This window comes from Leuciscus leuciscus, assembly GCF_965113295.1.
Source record: "Leuciscus leuciscus genome assembly, chromosome: 16".
NCBI lineage: Eukaryota > Metazoa > Chordata > Actinopteri > Cypriniformes > Leuciscidae > Leuciscus > Leuciscus leuciscus.
The window spans coordinates 14,640,831-14,662,281 of record NC_138740.1 but is presented as its reverse complement, the minus strand read 5'-3'; the positions used below and the strand labels follow the sequence as shown (position 1 = coordinate 14,662,281).

General features: G+C 37.4%; 1 protein-coding gene and 1 long non-coding RNA gene across 2 annotated transcripts in view; both read left to right on the top strand.

Annotated features, from left to right (window-relative positions):
* Positions 1-21,451, top strand: part of chm (CHM Rab escort protein) — a 70,211-nt gene that overhangs the window by 13,277 nt on the left and 35,483 nt on the right. Inside the window, exons 2-8 of the mRNA XM_082141288.1 lie at positions 7,427-7,493; positions 7,681-7,753; positions 8,089-8,219; positions 9,377-9,710; positions 9,996-10,112; positions 11,749-11,869; positions 12,740-12,962. Of these exons, the coding sequence (XP_081997414.1) occupies positions 7,427-7,493; positions 7,681-7,753; positions 8,089-8,219; positions 9,377-9,710; positions 9,996-10,112; positions 11,749-11,869; positions 12,740-12,962 (1,066 nt within the window). The remainder of the gene's footprint in view (positions 1-7,426; positions 7,494-7,680; positions 7,754-8,088; positions 8,220-9,376; positions 9,711-9,995; positions 10,113-11,748; positions 11,870-12,739; positions 12,963-21,451) is intronic.
* Positions 2,285-4,390, top strand: LOC309478061. The gene is made up of 2 exons (XR_014198798.1): positions 2,285-3,908; positions 3,941-4,390. It is a non-coding gene; the product is annotated as an uncharacterized lncRNA (long non-coding RNA).

Here is a 21,451-nt window from a genome sequence, read left to right as displayed (position 1 = left end):
AATTCATTATTTTTATGTAGCCTATATAATAATGAGTCCTAAAATGTGTCCTGGGCATTTTTGTGAAGTTCACCTTTGAATCTCTTCTATTAAGTTCACATACATCAGATGAAGGTCATTTGTTTTATGAATCAAAACAATGTATTTCTATGTAGTTATTCACACCGCTGCCTAAACTTTTTTTCAATCACAAAACATTTTTTTGTTTAAGTGAGTTTGTCAAAAAGGGTTTTCTTCATGCGACATTTAAACACTCATCAACCAATAAGATATCCTCTCTTTTCTGGAGCTGCCACTACACGTACCCAACACATTTAGATGCGCTAATGCACAGAAAGATATTTTGCCAACTGGTAGAAGTCCAAAGGGTAACTGCATTTAGAAGTAGTTCATGATAAATGTTCGCTGAAGCACATCAGAGCCCTCGCACAGCAGCTGTAGAGGCTAAAGGATGCAGACAATGTTGAAGGTACACGACTGAGCATCATTAGAGGCTAAGCAATCATTGGCTGACAGGCCTGACTGAGATCCACGTTTAGTTCATCTCATATCAGATCTGTGCCCTCACCTGCCGCTAATAGAGCAGCAATGAAGAAAACAAGCCAGCCATTTCACTGGCCCGTTCTTTGAGCCTGGGTTAATGTAACTATTCATCATGTTTGGACCCCATGTGCCTTTAGCTTGAATAGCCTCTATTAGCAGTCATGTGATTACAGAACACCTTCACAGATATCCCTGTGCTCTTTTCAGGTGATTGATTTTCTCATGGCCCTTGAGCATTAGTGTGGAATTGATTGTTAGTTGGACCTCCAATGGGCGTCATAGTCGCAGACTGCTTGCAGATTGTCAGTGATCGTTGTCTTTGAAACTTAATGCTTGTCTGTTAGACATCTGTGTCTAGATTTCATTTAGGCCAATGTTGACATTGGACTTAATTTTAAGTGGACATAAATTAGTTTTTTGTTGTTGTTGCTGCATACTGTAATATTGCTGGTTGGTTTTTGGGTGTGACATGACATTGATATAAAAAAACATTAAAAATGCAATTCATGCTGTGACTTAAATCATTGATGAACATGATTTAAAAAAGTTAAAATCCATTTAAATTTTTTGGGGGGAGGCATAAAATCAAACATGTCTGATATAATGTAGAAAAAACATTCTGGCTTACAAATGGCAATGTTAGTTGATTGTAACATTTGGTTTCAATTCAGTTAACATTTATTTGTATAGTGCTTTGCACAATACATATCGTTTCAAAGCAGCTTTAAAGAAAATGCATGTATCTAGATTACAAATTTACACTTTATTTTGATGGTCCCTTAACACATTCTGTTGACTATTAGTAACGTTGCACCTACATGACTACTAACTCTCAGAGTGTTAGTAGAGTATTAGTAAACTGTTAGGGTTAGAATAATAAGTTGACATGTACTTGCAAAGTTACTTATAGTCAGTAGAATGTCTGTTGGCGGACCATAACAATTTATATCGTACAACCTTTTAAAAAAAACCATAATATTTGTGAATTATTAATTAAAGTCCTTGTGAACCGGAAGTTGCAACCGACTTTACTTCAGTGTTGTGACGTATTTCCAAGTGAATGCGCCACAACACTGAATATTGAATAGAGGGCATCAAACTGACGTCATCAGAGAGGGAACGCCATTCCAGAGCGGAAGCAAATCTTCAGATTTTGATTAAATATTACCACGACAAACTTTTTTTTTCTGTGTATTAACTTGCATGGTTTAATTGTTCACCAGAAGACTAGTAATGTGCAGTAACAAACTAAATGGTGTCAATTTTGATTTCATGTCAACTTTGAATTCGATTTTTTTTTATCCTCCTATTCATTTCTGTATATCTTTGATACTCTTATTTGATACTTTACCTGACAAAATGGAAAACATAATTTACTCACCCTAATCGCTCAACATGTTTGACTTTATTTCTTGTATGGCAGGATTTCCCAAAATGGGGTTCTTGAGTTGATGAAACGCTAATAATTAATTGAATCGAATGTAAAAGTAAAGAAATAAATGGGGATGCACACTTAGGCTAAACAAACTGAAATTGCTTTATAGATTAGTGTGATTTATAATAAAATATTTTTATTTAAGACTTCAATTTAATTAGTATAGCCTATAGTCTCAGGGTTCCAGACTGCGGCCAAATGGTCGCATTTTGCGATTGTTTTTCCTGCCGGTGCGACTACATTTTGTTAGAGGTCGCACTGGTGCCACCAACACATTTCCCAACCGATAAGAGCTGCTCTTAACCAGTAGATGGTGGCAGAGGAGCACTTAGGTTATTAGCTTATTAGCCATTTCCACTCCCTAATATATATAGGCCTATATTTTTTTTTTTTACGCGTTTTGCATTTAAGTTTACATTCCGATATTATGAAATCCATATTTTACACTGAAATGGAACGGATTTTTCAACATGTACATGTGCTTTTGGGATCTCGTGTGCACCCGCTTCTCAGACAGTAGAAACGGCAGGGGTGTTGAAAATGGAGCATGAATGAGGTGTGTATGCATTTGCATGTATTACAATGTTGCTTCCCCAGTGGAGACAATTAGGTGTGCTTGGTCACAGAAGTCCAGGGCTCGGGGGCCTGAGATGGAGCTAGGGGATCGACACAACAGGGCGGAGCTGGAGACCTTGAAGCCCAAGGTGGATCTGAGTAACGGAGGGCATGAAAGGAGCCAGTGGAGGCCGGGTCGAGGAACTGAATGGCGTTGTCAGTGGAGGAGGGAGTGGGAGGCTGGACGGGACCAGCGGCGTCGAAGGAGACTTGGAGCTGGGTGGGACCATGGGCAACAAAGGAAACTTGGGGCTGGCTTGGACCAGCGGCCAAGAAGAAGACTTGGATCTAGGCAGAATCAACGGCTATGAAGGAGACTTGGTGCTGGGTGGAACAAGCGGCGTCGAAAGACTTGGAGCTGAGCAGAACCACTGGAGACCTTGAGATATGATAATCCAATTCATCATACCATTTTACTTTGACCAGGTACAGCACACCCAGTGGGTGTATGGGAGAGGATGCACTCCATGCTATCATAGTTCACTAGAATAAAATATCAAAGATGGACGTCGGTGCCAGCTCACGTGGGCCCTGGCATATCATCTGTATTGGGTGTGGCTGAAGGCTGGCTGGGTTCTGGGTCCAATGTGGGCTCAGGGCTGGTGGTCTTCTCCTCAGCAATTCACACTGTGAGAGGTGTCGCATTGCACAAGCACCCACTCCACATAATCTGCGAAACTCCCCCGAGGACCATGCCCAGACAGCTTGGCCTTAGTGGAGGTGTTGAGTCCAACATAATAAAGTGCATTGGCAAATGTATGGGTAGTGAGCCAGATCTAAAAACTCATGGGAATGGTCCTTGAGCGAACGATCCTCTTGTGTGAGACAGAGAAGCTGGACTGCTGGTAGATCCATTATAATCTCTTCTTGGTCTGTTCTTCTGTCAGCAGTGGTTGCAAGAAAGGATGAGTTGAGGCTGGATATAAAGGCGGCAGTGATTTTTATTAACAGTAAACTGAGATACAAGCATTCAGGAGAACAAGGCGGACATTGAAGATAAAGGAAATCACTAAAAAACTTAACGAGAACGGACAAAGAACAACAGAACTGGTTCTGATTCCTTCCATCTCCGGACATCACTTTTGGCCACTACTGTCTATAGTCAGGATTCATCACCCTATGTAGAACATTAGTGAAGCCAAACACTATTGGTTTGTTGAGGGTCTTATGACCAGTCACATGGTACAGAGTTTGAGGACACTGGCTACGTTTACATGCACAACTTTTGTTTCAGTCGGACTTAATTCATACCGATTGATGAATCCGAACGTAGTGTTTACATGAACGCTAATCATGTGATCGGGTTGATATACGCGTTTATTTGTCACAAGCTTCAAATCGGAATAGATTTTTTGACATGCGCTCACTGCACGAATATACAGAGTTTCCCGCTGTTTGCGCATAATAACCATTCTCCTACATTGGTTCTTTATTTGTTTTAAACAGCAGACTTAATATTTATCCATTTCTGGTCATAATTTGGAGACAATGAGCATGAACCGTTGTGCCGTGATGCTTATATTATCATGCAATAGAGATGCCCCTCGTCTGTGGATGAAAATCCGAAACAATGACTGTTGGGAAGTTGTCCTGCTCCACTTTACAGATGCTGAGTGAAAGGAGAATTTTAGAATGATGGGAATAACAGGAATAACAGCTCGTTCCGCGCATCATACGCTATTTCTACATCATTGCACATGCGCAGTCCTTTCAGTTTCGGTTTTCAAAGAACAACCAAAATTGTTCTGAAGCATCACTGCAAAAAACAAACAAATAAACAACAACTTTTGGAACCTTTATTTTTGGGAGTGTAAGTAAATGATGACAATTTTAATTTATGGTTGAACTTTACCTTTACACTTCCCACAGATGTGAATGAAAGGATACAACAGCATCATGTGTGTGTATGAGTGTGAGAGAGAGATAGATAGAAGGAATGGGTGACACAAATGGGTGGAGTGTAAGAGAAGTGACCTGCCCCCCCCCCCCCCCACTCTCTCTTTCTCTCTCTCTCTCACAATCCCTCCCTCGCTCCCTCAGCCTCGACTATAAATAACCGAAAAATGACTTTCAAGGTGCAGAGATAGAATCCATTTGGAATGTTCTCTAAAATGAAGAGTGATTTATGATTTCATACAATTCCTGCTGAAAGCATTCCGGGCTTTGCCCGGTCATCAAAGTCCTGCCAGCTCAAATCTATTATTTATCGCCCTGTATGTCTATGTGGCATCAGAACTTTATGGCAGGTAATGTTTGTCTTTAGCAAACATGATGTAGAAAAATCAATACCGGATAGGATAAATGGCATTAAAAGATGGCGGCGAGAGGTTATTTACACTTTTTAAAAACATCTTCAGTATTATCTGGACAGATATATTGAGGCACCTCAGACCGTTGCTGTTCTGGTAGGTGCGTAATTGAGATGCATCTGTTTAAAAAGGCCAAGTCAGTTAATGTGATACTTTTCCATACATAAAATTAGGTTTCTTCAGTTTAGGTGACTTTTTGAAATGTCACTGTAAGTGTAATCCCCATAAAGATTAATTATTAGAGGACCTTACACTAGTCATTTTTTATTTTTATAGTAGCCTAAATGTTTCAAGCTGTATGCAAATAATTTGACTTCTGTAATATATGTGTGTGTATATGTATGTATGTATATATATATATTATATAAATAAATAAATAAATAACATGGAACAATGAATCGGCATAAATAAAAACAGGGACGTGCATTATGAAAGTCAACACGGAGAATTCAATATCATACCATTAAATTTGGACGAGGGTTTTTGGTCACACTGTAGGCGAGCATGTGGGTGTCTAGAATCCCAGGATTCTCCATCAGTGAAATAGCCAGTGCTGGGGAAGATACGACGGGCCTGCTCGGAATAAATCACTTTTCCATTGTGTGTGTGAGATGGGGCTGTGCAAGGCCAGATGAAGAAGAAGAAAGATGGAGGGACAGGGACGCTTCAGTGCCTTAATGGAGTTGTTTTCAGCCCTGGTGCTGCTCAATCTTGCTCTCAGGGACCCCACGCGTTCCTTCGCCCTTTTTTACTGCGGCTTTGTGAACTATGTAAACTTCAGCTCAAACATCATGTAAATATACCATTTGAATCCATTGCCGTGTGTGTGTGTGAGCTAGAGCTTGTACGAGTACTTATTTTTAATAGTCAGCGAGTTATCCGGGAAATGTTTACACTGTAAATGGCTGTCCAAACGCTGTGCAGCATCAGCGGCCTTTGTCATTGCAGATTCATGCTGCTTGCAATTTCATAAACCGTGTAAAAACGGTCATTACACTTCCATAGTTCTTCTATAGTTTTATAATAGTAGATTTTTGGTTTGTAAGAACGAGAAATTGATAAAACAACTAATAAATCATTAAATGCTATAGTTTTTATTAATATTTCTATTTTCATAAAATTTTTATTATATACGCTGATGATCTTATTATTTTTATAGTTATTTATTTATTATTTAGATTTAATTAATTTTTCTCTCAGTTTTAGTTACATTTTTGTTTTTTATTTATTTACATTTAGTAATTTTAGTTGTAAGTGTTTATCTATTATTGTTTTTTTGCTTTTTCAATTATTTTCAATTTCAAAATATTTTCAATATTTGTATTTTTAGTTGCTGTGTTGCGTTAGTTGCTGCCCTGCCGATAAACTGATCAATTAATTTAAAAATCTTTAAAAATCAAGCGCTGATTGTGGATAAATAAATAAATAAATAAATGTGGATAAACGGATGTAATTAGATCATTTATGCAAATAATGAAATCTTAGATTTAATTATCCATTTATTTTCCAATTTCTCAGTTGTGATATTGATTTTCTTAATTGATTTTTGATTTGTGTCACTGAAACAAACAAACAGTTCACCCAAACAAACACTGTTTGGCCAAAAAATTAAATAATAAATCGCTGTTTGGATTTAAATAGGCAAATACTTTATGATTGGATCATTATTGCAGTGATTATTATGTTCTATCATGTTATATGTTTGGCAACAGTTCTTCTAACCCTAATAGACACATCATGGCCATATTCCAGGATGACAATGTCAAGATCCATCAGGCTCATATTGTGAAAGAATGGTTGGGAGGAGCATGAAGGATCATTTTCACACATGAATCCAGACCTTAAATTCATTGAAAGTCTTTGGGATGTGCTGGAGGAGACTTTACAGAGTGCTGGACTCTTGCATTCTCAAAACAAGATGTTTGACATTGGAATATATGGCCATTATGTGTCTTCCTACATGCTTGTTTAAGAAATGAAAAGCTACACACTCCATCAATTAGGGTTAGAAGAACTGTTGCCAAACATATAACATTCTATAATCACTGCAATAATGTTCCAGCCTTAGACTCTTAAGCATTTGCCTATTTAAATCTTAACAGCAACTTTCTTTTTGCCATTAGTCGACCTGCTGGGTCACAGAACGAGTTGACTGGACAGTTCAACCCTTACCGTGTGAATTCTAAAACCTAGTGACTGACTTCACTTAGAAATGGGAGATGAAAGCTTGAATGAAATACAGTATTGTTAGCTGTGTCGATGTCCTCATGCTGAGTTGCGTTTTCTAACTGGATGTATCCACAGCAGTTACAGCGAATACGCCTCAAGCGAGCCTTAATGCTATTATGTTTGCGTCAGTGTAATTGTAAAAGCAGTCGTACTGCTTCACTATTTCAGCGATGTGTGCTTGAAATGGCACGCATTTTGCAAATGGAGTGAAACAACATTCAATTCAGAGAGAGGTCGGGCAGGAGGACGCAATGCTGGTCTGTGACAATGCTTTCTGTCTGTGTTCATTTCCCAGGCCTCACCGAGTCTGTCATTGCGGCGGCCTGCTCCAGAGTCGGACAGAGTGTTCTGCATTTGGACAGGTACCACTCAAGACACTATTAGACTGGGAGATTCCTTGAAACTCAGAAGGATTGCTTTGCTATTTTCTGAAGTGGAGTGGAGTGAAGTGGAATTTGTGGCTCAGTGTCTATGTAATGAGATTTACGTAAGCAGATGCACACAAACACTTGAATGATGTTGAATAAATGACTTTTTTTCATTTTACAGGAGGAACTACTATGCTGGAAACTGGGCAAGCTTCACATTCAATGGCCTGCTTTCATGGATCGAGGAATATAAGGTCATTATTTTAGCTTTTTCACTCAAATACAAATTTATTAGAGTTTGGTGTCCTTGTTACATGTAGTTACTCTAGTAATACATATAATAATGCATAATTACATGCAACTAACACCTAATCCTAACCCTAAGGTCACGTTGTCAATTATTACTCAGTACTTAAATGTATAATTATACTGTAACACGGACACCTTAAAATAAAGTGTAACTGAGAATTGTTCAAACTGAATAACAAAAAAACAAAAAAACTGATTTACTTTTTAGCAGTTTTAAGATGTAGGTCACCTTGTGGTTTTTAGCCAACGGTTGATTTTGGTTTATAATGTGTGTTCTCAGAATCAGCAGGAGGTACAGATCGCAGAGTCGGAGCAAGTATGGCGAAGCTTGATTGATGAGGGAGAGGATGTGATGCCTCTCAGCTCCGTGGACTCCTCTATTTCCAACTTAGAAGTTTTCTGTTATGCCAGGTTAGCAATAATTGTGATTCACTTACAACTCGCATGGTAAAAATTGGCCAAATGTACAAATTTATGATGGCAGGTCCTGTATGTTTTGTCTCATCAATGCACATTTTCTCTGAATTTCAAAATAATATTTTGGGGGACCTTTTAAGGTATTGTGCAGCATATAATCAGCATAATAATCAGAATAATAATAAACATGCTGCATGACAGAAACTATTTGAATTGACTTCAATCAAGTTATTTCAAATTAAAGTAAAAGTAATTAAAATACACTGTAAATAATTATTGTCAAAGTTGTAAATGAATATTATTGGAGTATGTTTTACAAGTAAATGCTATTTCAGTCTTTAATTAAAATTTAAATTAAAATTTCACCTTTAATTCATGTGTTATTTGCCATTCCTTTGTAATCATTTGTGAAATTTACAAGCAATTTCTGAGTGAACATTGTTGCCAAGTAAATTCTACACCTTTTTTGTGTAAAAAGTGCTTAAATGGAAGGTAATTAATAATAGATAAATGAAATAATTTATAATGAATATCAATAATACTAATAATTTATAAATGCTACTAATAATAAGTAAAATAATAATTAACTATAAAGAAATTACACTGTTGCTACACATCTATGCAACTCCTCATAAAATCCAAATAATGTATACCAACTCTAAATGTTTTGAAATGAGGTTACTCACTAACAATTGTGAATTATATTTTTGATGACTGAAAAAAAAAAAGCTTTTGCTGAGGGTCAACTTCCGGATCAAAACAAATAGTGTATATAGTGTACAAACATGGTGTACAAACTTAGTGTGCAAGGCTGGTTAAATATTTTAAAATAATTGCCAGGATGTAGAAAATGCGTGTTTTTTTTTTTTGTTTTTTTTTGTGTGATTGTGTAACTCATTTTCATTTGTTAACAAACATGTATTCAATTCTTCAATAAGCTTGTTGTTTTCTGCCTTTAATACATTGTTAGCCAACTGCGTGATTTGTACATTTCTGAAATGCATAACTTCTGCATATCTCTGATAACAGATCACTAATATTTGTAATGTTGACACATGCATTTTCTTTAAAGCTGCTTTGAAACAATATGAATTGTAAAAAGCGCTATACAAATAAATGTGAATTGAATTGAATTTTCCTGTTCTTTATAGTGAGGAAGAAGAGAAAGACGAAACGAAGACCCCGTTAACAAGCTGTCAGCCAGTGAATGCTGAGACTGAATCAGAAGAGACCAAAGGAGGCTCTACAGAGGCTCAAGACACGTTTACAGGTGATGATGCCACAGAATCCAATGCTGAGTCCCAGAACGAGGAGCATCTGGAGCAGCATACATCTGAGATTGCAGAACCCAGCCAATCACAGGAAGAGAAAGAGCCGCAGCCAATCAGCAGCCCTGCAGATCCACCTGTGGAGGTGGAAAAGAAGATAACATATCAAAAGTTGTTAAAAGAAGGACGCAGATTCAACATCGACCTTGTCTCCAAGGTTTGTATTGGTTAAAAATGAAGAGTGAATAATAGGAAACCGATAACTGCTTTAATACCAAGACATCTACTGAAATTAAATCTGACACATAAAGATGTGGAAATAGTTAACTGCTCCATTATTGTCTTCACGTTTACACCTATATGTGTGAATAGATGCTTCAAACTATTAAAATGACTTACTAAAACACCCTCACATAGTGATCGCAGTCGGCCATCTAGCTTCAAATGAACTTAGAAGGCAGTGAAATGAAATTTATAGTGTTCTCTTTGACCCTCTTCAAAGTTGATGTATTCACGTGGTGCATTGGTGGATCTGCTCATCAAATCTAATGTGAGCCGTTACGCAGAGTTCAAGAACATCAGCCGCATCCTCACCTGCAGAAATGGACAAGTGGAGCAGGTATAGAGCAGATATTTGGCATAATTCTAACAGTATAAAATAAATGTAAAATGTTCTTTATCTCTAATGACAATTGATATATCTATCTATCTATCTATCTATCTATCTATCTATCTATCTATCTATCTATCTATCTATCTATCTATCTATCTATCTATCTATCTATCTATCTATCATCTATCTATCTATCTATCTATCTATCTATCTGTCTATCTGTCTGTCTGTCTGTCTGTCTCTCTGTCTTTGTTCTACCAGTCTGTCTTTTTATTTGTCTCTATCCATCTATATGTCTGTCTATCTGTCTGTCTGTCTGTCCGTCTATCTAGCTATCTGTCTGTCTGTCTGTCTGTCTGTCCGTCTATCTAGCTATCTGTCTGTCTGTCTGTCCGTCTATCTAGCTATCTGTCTGTCTGTCTGTCTGTCTCTCTGTCCGTCTGTCTTTGTTCTACCTATCTATCTGTCTGTCTGTCTTTTTTTATTTGTCTATCTGTCTATCTATCCATCCATCTATCCATCCATCCATCTATCCATCCATATATCCATCCATCTATCTGTCTCTGTCTGTCTATCTATCTATCTGTCTGTCTATCTGTCTGTCTATCTGTCTGTGTCTGTCTCTCTGTCCGTCTGTCTTTGTTCTACCTATCTATCTATCTGTCTGTCTTTTTATTTGTCTATCCATCTATCTGTCTGTCTGTCTCTCTGTCTATCTATCTATCTATCTGTCTGTCTTTTTTATTTGTCTATCTATCATCTATCTATCCATCTATCTATCCATCCGTCTATCTATCTATCTATCTATCTATCTATCTATCTATCTATCTATCTATCTATCTATCTATCTGCCTATCTGTCTGTCTGTGTCTGTCTCTCTGTCCGTCTGTCTTTGTTCTACCTATCTATCTATCTGTCTGTCTTTTTATTTGTCTCCATCTATCTGTCTGTCTGTCTCTCTGTCTGTCTATCTATCTATCTATCTGTCTGTCTTTTTTTATTTGTCTATCTGTCTATCTATCTATCCATCTATCTATCTATCTATCTATCTATCTATCTATCTATCTATCTATCTATCTATCTATCTATCTATCTATCTATCTATCTATCTGCCTATCTGTCTGTCTGTCTGTCTCTCTGTCTGTGTCTGTCTCTCTGTCCGTCTATCTGTCCGTCTATCTATCTATCTGTCTGTCTCTCTGTCTGTCTCTCTGTCTGTGTCTGTCTCTCTGTCTGTCTATCTAAATCCAAAATTCTGTATCCTTCATGTTTTTCTCATGTGCATTGTATTTTAGGTCTGATATAAGGCATCCTGATTCAAAGTATTGGAGCAATTCCGCTAAAATAATATGATTAAATTGAATTGCTGCTTGATTCATCCATTTCCATTTACTAATGTACCTGATAAGAGTGTTGACGCAAAAGGTGTTTCTCATTCCACTAAATGCAGCATTGTAATGCAAAATCCATCTGTGTGAGTAATTTAGGGCTAAAGGTAAGCTGTTTTCCGCACAATTGTTACACCCCCCTCTGTATGTAATGTGTGTAATATGTGTACTTGACTTGTACATGCAAACTTGCATGAATACATACACAAGTCACTACTTGAACCTGCTCTGTCCTGTTTGTTCCTCGTCTGAAGGTCCCGTGTTCACGAGCTGATGTGTTTGCCAGTAAGCAGCTGACTGTGGTGGAGAAACGCATGCTGATGAAGTTTCTTACCTTCTGTCTGGACTTTGAGCAACACCCAGAGGAGTTCCAGGGTATGACCCCTAGTGTTTGTTTCCCTTCAGCTCTGTGATTCACATTGAGCATCAGAGATCTGTCACAGACATGTACTGTAGATTTCAGGCCATGTTAGAAATCTCTGTGAGAATGCAACATTTAAATCAGTATTGACCCATTTAGTTTCATAATGAGTTTTCTTAAGGAAAAAAAGTTTTTCAGATTCTCTCTCTGACTCTGAGTCTGTGTGGGTGGGGGAAATATTAGTAATCAATAATATCATTGCCTAACATTCACGATCCAATCAAATGGCAGTGATAATGAAGCCCCACCCTACATTATTTCCCTCATCACAATGTCACATACATTTTAACAAATATAAATATCATGATGTTTACATTTTTATTACTTTTTTTATTTAAAAATGCATGTAAATGAAATGTTAATAAAAATAAAAAAAATAAAAAAAACATAATGTTGGAAGAATATTTAAACTTCATTTTGTTAATTCTTAAAATTTGTGATAATCGCTTTCTTCTATTCATGTACTTTTTCATGTTTTTTACGCAGTGTAATGTTTTGGATGGCCTGCTATGGCATAGTGAAGAACCTTTTACAACTATATAAAATTACACACATTTAATTTATGTTGACAAATTCTACTTTTTTCAGTCTGTTTCTCCCCCACCAAATCGAGTGCTGTTTCATGTTGTCTTTAAAGCTGTAGCTGTAGTGATATATTTTGGTAAATTGCTCCTTTTATTACAGTGTTAGGCAACATGCTATAATAACCTCTTTGAAAATCATTCATTCAGTCTAGTAGTCTATTTTTTACTCCCTGGCAGGCTTAGTGGAAGGTCATATTGTCCTTTTACACTGTAACAGATTTAAAATTGTCCTTTTTTTAGACTACTCTGAGAAACCATTTAGCGAGTTCCTGAAGAACAAGAAGCTCACTGAGAACCTGCAAGACTTCGTCCTGCACTCCATCGCTATGGCGACGCAGCAGACCCTCACAGAGGAAGGACTGAAGGCCACGCAACACTTCCTGCGATGCTTGGGTCGCTACGGCAACACTCCCTTCCTGTTCCCCCTCTACGGCCTGGGAGAAATCCCACAGTGCTTTTGCAGGTAAACTGTACAGGATGCTGTTACAGAATAGAGAAGGTTATTATAGTTAACTAAAACTAAATGTACAAAAACATTTTTGTTGAAATTTAATTTTTTTGTTTAAAATTAACACATCTTCCAAAACAAGTTTTTGTTTTGCGCTGATTCACTATGGTAAGCCTGTTATAAGTTTATATATTAGGGTGGTTTTCGTGGAAAATTGCATACATATGTCACTCGCCCATGCGTGTCTCGTCATATCTGTAAGTAGAGAAAAGTTTATCCGGCTACTTGCATGGTGTGGCATAGGTTAGTTGTCACAACAGGCAAGAAATGTTGACATGGAGCAGCTAAATCTCGAACCTCTGGGGAATCACCCGTTTTAAAAACTGCCGAACAAAGGAGAGAGACAGAGCTCGTAATAAAACAAGAATCAACATTGGCTTGGCTTTTTGGAGATGACTGGTCGGTAAGGTATTTTCTTGAACAGATAAGTTGCCATATGTAGCTCTCTAACAGAGTTCATTGTAAAGCATTATCTATTGTGAAGGGTCATTTCATTATGGTTGTTGTAGCGCTGTGCTGGATTTTATTTTTTAAGAAAGTACCGTGTCTATTAATGGGTATCGCTAGAGTAACATCTTCAGCTAGTCACCTTGAGATCTAAACTGCTTATATTTCTTAAGCATAGTAGTGAATGTTTTATAAGCAGTAGGATAATCTCTCTCCCGCACAGTCACGGAGTCAAAGCTGAACCAAAACAATGTTCTTCCACAAAATTCATGCAGTTTTCTTTTTTAACCACTAGAGGGTTAAACCAAAAGTTAAAGTGTACCTTTAAATATATGAAAAAAAAAAAAAAAAAAAAAAATATATATATATATATATATATATATATATAAAAAAAAAAAAGCTAGTTGCCAAAGCAACATTTCTCATTTCATTTAATTTAACTTGATGTACTAAAATAACTAAAACTAAAACTGAAATAAACATGAATAAAAAACTATGACAAAAAAAACTACTAACATTTTAACCAAAATTTAAATGAAAATAGAAAATGTAAAAAAAAAAGCCATTTACATTTTTTTATAAAAACTAAAATAGAATCTCAATTATAATTGTTTATAATTTAACAATTATTAAATTGTTAGGGCATCTTAAAGGCACAGCAACAAAATTCGGCCATTTGATTCAGAGAGTGAAAAATAATGATAAAAGGTGGGCGGCTATTTGCTAATGTAAATACCATATTTTCTTGCCGATACCTGCTATAGACACCATTTAAATAGTAATAGATTTAATAGAATAGAATAGAATAGAATAGAATAAGTTAAATTAGCAGCAATTTCTTAGCGATATGCTATTTAGACTAAGTGAAAATAGTGATAGATTCTATTTACACTATGTAAAAATAGCAGTATTTTATTTTCAATAAATGTAAATAGTAGTTAGATGCTACTTATACTTATAAATAGTGGCAGATACTATTTGCACCTCAATGTTGTTGGACATTAAACGTTATGCAATAATAGCAGAGTGTAAATTAATACATTTATTTAAATAATGAAATGGATGCCTGCTTATTGGGACAATAAAGCTGTTATTTTAGCTAATAACACCCCCTAACCCTAACAGATGAACTTTATTATTAAACACACGTTAGACACTTTATTTCCACTTTTTGAATATTTTCATAATTTTTATTGAAAATAAATGCCTTTCCGATTTTGATATGTGATGGGAAAAGGGAGTAAAGTGCGTTCGGCAAAAGGTGGATTCGAACACGGGTCGATTTGGGTCAAAACTTTATGCCACGCGCCTTACCCATACACTATTGCTACAGTTGACAATCCAGCTTCTTACGTAATTTTGCCTGGCCCAACCAGACGTCAGTGGGCGGAGTTAGTTTAAATAGCCTCTGCCAACAAGGTGGGTTATTTAAAGGTGCTCTAAGCGATGTTGGGTGACGTCACTTCTTGTTGACGTTCGAAGTATTGTCAAATAAAACGGAGGCTAGCTCGACCCTCCCTCCTCCTCATCCCGTCCCCTCCCCCTCCCTTCCGTGCGTTCCTTCTCCTTTTGCCTCTTCTTTGCTATTTGTTCATCGGAACGTTGTCTCTTTGGTCGTGTGTTGGCCATATCAAAATTCAAGACAATATAATTATAAATATTACTTCCCTCTTCATGCTTCTCTCTCCTCCACTCCCCACACCCCCCTTCATGTGTACGTGCACTAACCCCCCAACCCCCACCCCCAAATCATTCTTGTTGGTTATTGGCTGGAACACTGTTTGTTATGTTTCGTGGTCCAGGCTGGGCCAGTTTGTTTTTGTTGCCGTTTGTGGAGCCTGGGCTGTCTACAGAGACCGCGTTTTTTTACAGTGTGTTCAGGGGACAGGCAGCTAGCGGATAGTGAGGAGATGTTTGCTGTATGTGACACAAAATATTTCCGCCTAAAAAACATGTGACATCGCTTAGAGAGCACCTTTGAAGTCACTATGAAATCAAAAGTGACCATTCTTATTTTTTTTTTAAGGAATACAATTTTATGCATGATTCATTTATTATACTTGATTTTACATGCACATTTTTTTTTCATTCAGGTGCCCTTGTAAATTTTAATAAAAAAAAACTTCCCCCCTCCCTCTTGCAGTGACATTTCTTCTCTTCTCTGATGACATGTGAGGGCGGGACAACCTGTCACTCACGTGACATCACAGCAATAGCAAACAACAAAATCGACAAGATCAAGTCCCACCCTACATTTTGTCTAGTTCGAGAAGCCGTTTCACAGTGCGTCACTGTAGAGAAGAAAAGACTTCCATTTTAGTAAATTTTCCAGTTCCATTTTTTAACTCTAGAGTCTTTTTCAACTGGTTTTAGAGTGTGTTTTTTTAACGTTTTAGCTCACACACTCGGCTCTGAGGGAGAAGGAACGAAGCTGGCAGTTAGAAGCAGGGTCAGAGCTCTGCAGGACCCTGAGTGTTTGCTTTTAGCACTTTGAGTCTGCTGGGAGCAGTGCTGTGAAACGGTGGCACTTAGAGACGAGCAGTCTTCAGCCCCATCATCCCAGAAACCATGAGCTGGCGTCTGGCCAGGTTACAGAGAACATCTCCCCAAAGACAAGCAGAACAGTCGAGTGTTTATCTAAAATGCACATATGACTCCAATCTCTGGTTCGAGCTCTGCTCTGAGAAATAAGTCTGTCTGTGTACATATTACGTCAATAGGGCTATAAAGCTAATGTGCCAAAATAGATCAGGTGATATCGATTATTGAGAGGGCAGAGCAATTGCCAAATGACTCTTCCAATGTAAACACACCAGATAGATATCAATATTTAATTTTTAGTCAAATAAATCATCATTTGTTTGTGTCATCTGAAGTTATGTAATCATGTTCTGTGATACGATTTGATCATAATTCCAAGTAAAGGCAACTTAACCCCTCCACCTCACAATTTAAGCTTGATGTGTCTCTTCTGAGATATCTACGAATTTTAATGTGCCTCTTCTTCTGTGAGGCAGATTAATTAGCATTTTTGATTTCCATAGTTTTCCACTAATCACCCTTGCTGACATTCAGATAAGCATGCTAGCGCACTGAGGCATGAACCCACCTGCAAGCTGTCCATCATCTCCGGAGGGAACGCAAGAAACAGTTGTCGCCACTGACTTTTTTTTTACTCCATGACTTCATTATTAAAATCGAGCACTATTTCTTTTCAATCGTCAAAGGTGATGTACAATATTGATGTTGTCAAATGCATCTTAAAAGAAAATGAAAGACAAAATTTGCTTCGTAAATAAAATAATAGTTCAGCTACAAATGACAAAGTAACCAGCTTCATGTCAATCCAAACCTGAACACCAAAGGAGATACTTTGAAGAACTTCCTGGCTTCTCTTTTCCGAATAAAGAAAGTGAAGGATAATTTGGGTCTTCGAGACCCAAAATGACAACAAAAAACCCCCAGTTAAAGTAGCCTACAAAACTATTTGAATTGCTTCAGTAAACTTGGAAGTCATATGGACCCCAGGGCCAATGATGGTCCTTTAAAGAACCTAAAATTTCAAATTTAAGTTCATAAAAAAGTCTTAATACAATAACAAGTCTTAAATGTCATTTTAAGAAGTCTTAAATTTGGGGATGGGACAAAAAGGAAACTTGTGGTCTATTGTGATTTAAACTTAATTAAATTAATTAAACTCTGATTAAATTAAATAAATAAAATTGTTGTACGTTCAACAGGCTCGCGCTTTCAGAGGAGTTCGCAATCGAAATTCGAAAGTTAAACGGCCTGTATTATGGTAAAATTATTTTCTTTCTTTCTTTCTTTCTTTCTTTCTTTCTTTCTTTCTTTCTTTCTTTCTTTCTTTCTTTCTTTCTTTCTTTCTTTCTTTCTTTCTTTCTTTCTTTCTTTCTTTCTGCAGCCTGTTCAATAACGAAAAGAACCTGAGATAAATTACTTATTTTGAGATTGTATAGGTTTGTTTTGTATGGACATACAGCTTTTATTTGTGCAGGTCTTAAAAAAAGGTATTAAGTCTTAAATTTGATTTGAAAAACTCTTTACTTTATTTAAAAAAAAGAGCTTGACAATTCAGTTTTATTAAATGGAAAAGAGAAGCTTGGACATTCTTCAAAATATCTCAATTTGTGTTCCAAACAGTTATGAAACGACACGAGGGTGTGTAAATGATGACAGAATTAGTATTTTTGCATGAACTATTCGCTTATTGAAAAAGAAGAAATGTAGGGCGAGACTTGTTTCTATGCATCGGTTGTTGATTTGATTTTGAAATGTGGCTGATGCACTCAGAAATGGAGACAGATGAACGTAAGCTTGCAGTGGTGGTTTTAAGCAAACTAAATGATTGGAGTCCTCTGCATATGTCACCAGAGAGATGTCTGTCGTTTTCACAAAGCTCAAAACTACTTTACATTTATTTGTAATGGAATATACATGTGTGAAGTGTTCACAATAAGATCTATGGCCCTGTTTACACCTGGTATTAAGATGCGTTTTTGTCAATCGGATCACAAGTGGACGACGCTAAATACAGGTGTAAACGGTGTCTAAAACGTTTTGAGCTTGTCGTCCACTTTCGACCACTTCCAGAGGGAATTGAAAACACATTCGACCGGATTGCTTTCATAGTGTAAGCGCTTATGTGGTTGAATGCATTCGAACAGCCACAAAAGACCGGCTACTCTACGCCTGCTGACCTAATGCGTAAACATCATGGGAAGCGCACTAGCCAGACGGGATTTAAACTTTGTCGGATGGAGACCCAAGTTTGGTTTGAAGATGAAAAATGTACCAAGCTCAATGTTCTCTCACCAATCATGATTTCTAACATGCACTCATCGCGTTCTGTGTGGTCTTGCGGCTTTCAGAGCAGAAACGAAAGCTGATGCTCTCTGTGTGTTTTTCTGTCTCCTTTCACATTCATATGTAAATTGCGTGAGCTTATTTCATCCATTAGATCGGAATATCTGTAAAAGCTCATACATGTACCCGCCCATAGACCCTCCCCTCGAAGAAATCAGGACAGAAGTGGTTGAAAGTGGACAAAAGAGACGGATTAAAACACCAGGGGCCGGTTGCATAAACCTCTAAGACAGTCTTACAACTTGGACATCAATTTATTTTCTTTAAGACTGTTCATATCTTTTTTAAATCAATTACATACAAATGTAGAATAGCCTAATTTGATACCAAAAACTAAGACTGACTGCCCCTGATTAACTGCTAGTGGGTCATACTTGAACTTAAGACACTGTCTTAACATAATAGCTATGTTTATGCAACCGGGCTCAGGTCTACTTGTCTACTTGTGATCCGATTGACTAAAATGCATCTTGTTATCAGGTGCAAACAGGGCCTATGAAATGCATTTAGAAAATAAATAGGGTTAATTTTCATTTCATCTAACTTTAAAGTCTGCACCATGTGCCATTCGCAAATGTGAGTTCTACAGTTGTAGAATGTCACAGCAGACAGGTGAGTCCACTAGAGAAATGAAGCACATACAGAGAGAGATGACAGAAGGAAATAAGAGTTCAAAAACTTGTGGAGAAATGGAAAGAGATGGACATCAGAGGGGACAAAAGGCGAGGGATTGAGAGACAAAAGTCAGACGGAGAGAACAAGCGAGGGAAGGCGGGTTCATTCATCACCCTGATACCTGCTTGCAGGTGATAGATGGATAGATGGAGGTGCAAACTCAATAATGCTCACTCTCTCAGTTATTCACAGATCAGCGAGCAGCTCCGCTAATATAGTGATGAAATGCTTTACCGTCCTCGCCCCGCATTATCCCTCAAGTTTTGACAGCGGAGACTTTTTAATTTCTAAATAACCTTTGGCACTCTGACTGCCATCCTCCGTCTTCTGCACCCCCGTTCCGGTTCCTCCGTCTCCGTCGCTGGGATGTTTTTTGGAGCCGGCGTGATCCATTCAGCCCGGTAAACACATTTGGCCGTGACAGGTTATGATTTGCACCTGCGATCACGGCGCTCCAATCAGACAACAGTCAAACAGAAACAGATTGAGAGGACGGGGAAATGCATTAATTAGAGGCGATGATTGTCTTCCAAGCATTCCCTCACACGCCGCGTTTCCTCTCTGTCATTCGTTTTCCTCCCCCTTTACCGTGTGTTCTCGGGGAGCAATAAACATTTAATTTATTCAGATCCAAACAGGATTTAATTTTCGCAGAGAAAGGCCTGCCAGCCAGCATGGCGCTTTGTTTTCTTTTAATTATTGGCCAACCATTAGCCCCCCACTCGGCTTCCAGCACCCTAGATTACAAGCGAATTTGCCGGCAATGAACCTGACAGGTAAGTGGTCTTTGCCGCGTGTGGTAATTTTGTTTGTTTAGCATCTCCTGCAAGGCAAGGGGATTTATTGTCGACGCACACAGAACGCTAATAAAACGCTCTCTCTTTTTTTTTCTTTTTTTTCCCGGGGGCTTCCCATGGGCGCTCAGATGTTTTCCCCAAACCTGGTTTGGCTTTTGAGGAGGAGGAGGAGGAAGCACGTCCAAATGTGGCATCGGGTTTTTTTGTTTTGTTGTGTTTGTGTTGCTTTAATCAAGCGAGTCAAGCTTTTCTTGCCTTTGTTTAATAGACTGAGATCTAACAGGTCACTAGGGATGCATTCAAGATTTTTTAGATTAATGGCTTCAATTCCGGCCCATTATTGACTATCTGCTGGGAGATTGTGCAGCATGTTTTGCTCTTTTGTTTAAAGAGAGTGATTTTTTTTTTCATTAAGCAAACAAAAATTGTCAAAAGGCCATTTTGTTTTGTAACTTTTTTTAAGATTATCAAGATGGGATGTCTAATTGTTTCTGCCTATTTTAAGATTAAGATGTCTTGTACTCCTTTAAATGGATAGGCGTATTAACCCTTTAATTAACCCACTATCTCTTGAAGAGTGCATAAAGGATTGAGTTGCTAAGTGCATTTGTGCATAAAAGTTGGGTTAAGTTCATTAATAATAAAAGTACAACCTTTATTAACTCTTTATTTTTATTTCTTAATTTATATTTAGTTTATCATTTATCATTTGTTACTTAGTTACACTATCGATCAACAGTTGTTTTTAAAGAAATTAAAGGGATGGTTCGGAGTAAAATCAACCTAGGGTCCTTTGCACCATGACCTCGAGCCAAACACCCCCCCAGAAGCCTTTTTCCCCTTGGTCGAACATTATTAAAGTTAGAGCTTATTTAGAGATATCAGCCGAATGGCTTAGTGCAGGAGCTAATGGATCCAAGGATGTATCTCGTAAATTACCCCACTAATAATGCCCGGAATGGTACCAAACTTCTACAGTAGTACAAATAGGTTCTGTACTCATAAAGCGAGGCATTGGAAAGTTTGTTCCATGGAATACTTCTATTGGTTGATCATTAAATTGATCAAAAGTGACAGTAAAGACATTAAAAATGTTAGAAAAGATTTCTATTTCAAATAAATTCTGTTCTTTAACTTTCTATTCATCTAAGAATCTTGAAAAAACATGATCACTGTTTCCAAATATTAGGCATCTGTCAGCATATTAGAATGATCTCTGAAGGATCATGTGACACTGAAGACTGGAGTAATGATACAGAAAATTCATCTTTACAATCACAGGAATAAATTACAATTAAAAATAAATAAATAAAAAACAGTTATTTTATGCTGTAATTATATTTTACAATATTACTGTTTTTACTGTATTTTTTTAAATCAATAAATATAGCAGTAATGTGGGCAAAAGAAAGACTAGCACCAAATAGCTTTTAGGAATGTCCCTTTTTTAATGTACCTTAATATCCCTTTTCTAGATCAATATAAATAACACAAAGTAGAACATCATAGCTTGCAAAGTGAAATTCGTTATGGATTGCCGCCTATAGCTATCTCAACCTGTTATCTCTGAAAACGCTAGGATATCATACCATTGCATTTCCTGCGGCATGAAAAAAGCTTCCGTCCTTACGGGCCTCCGTT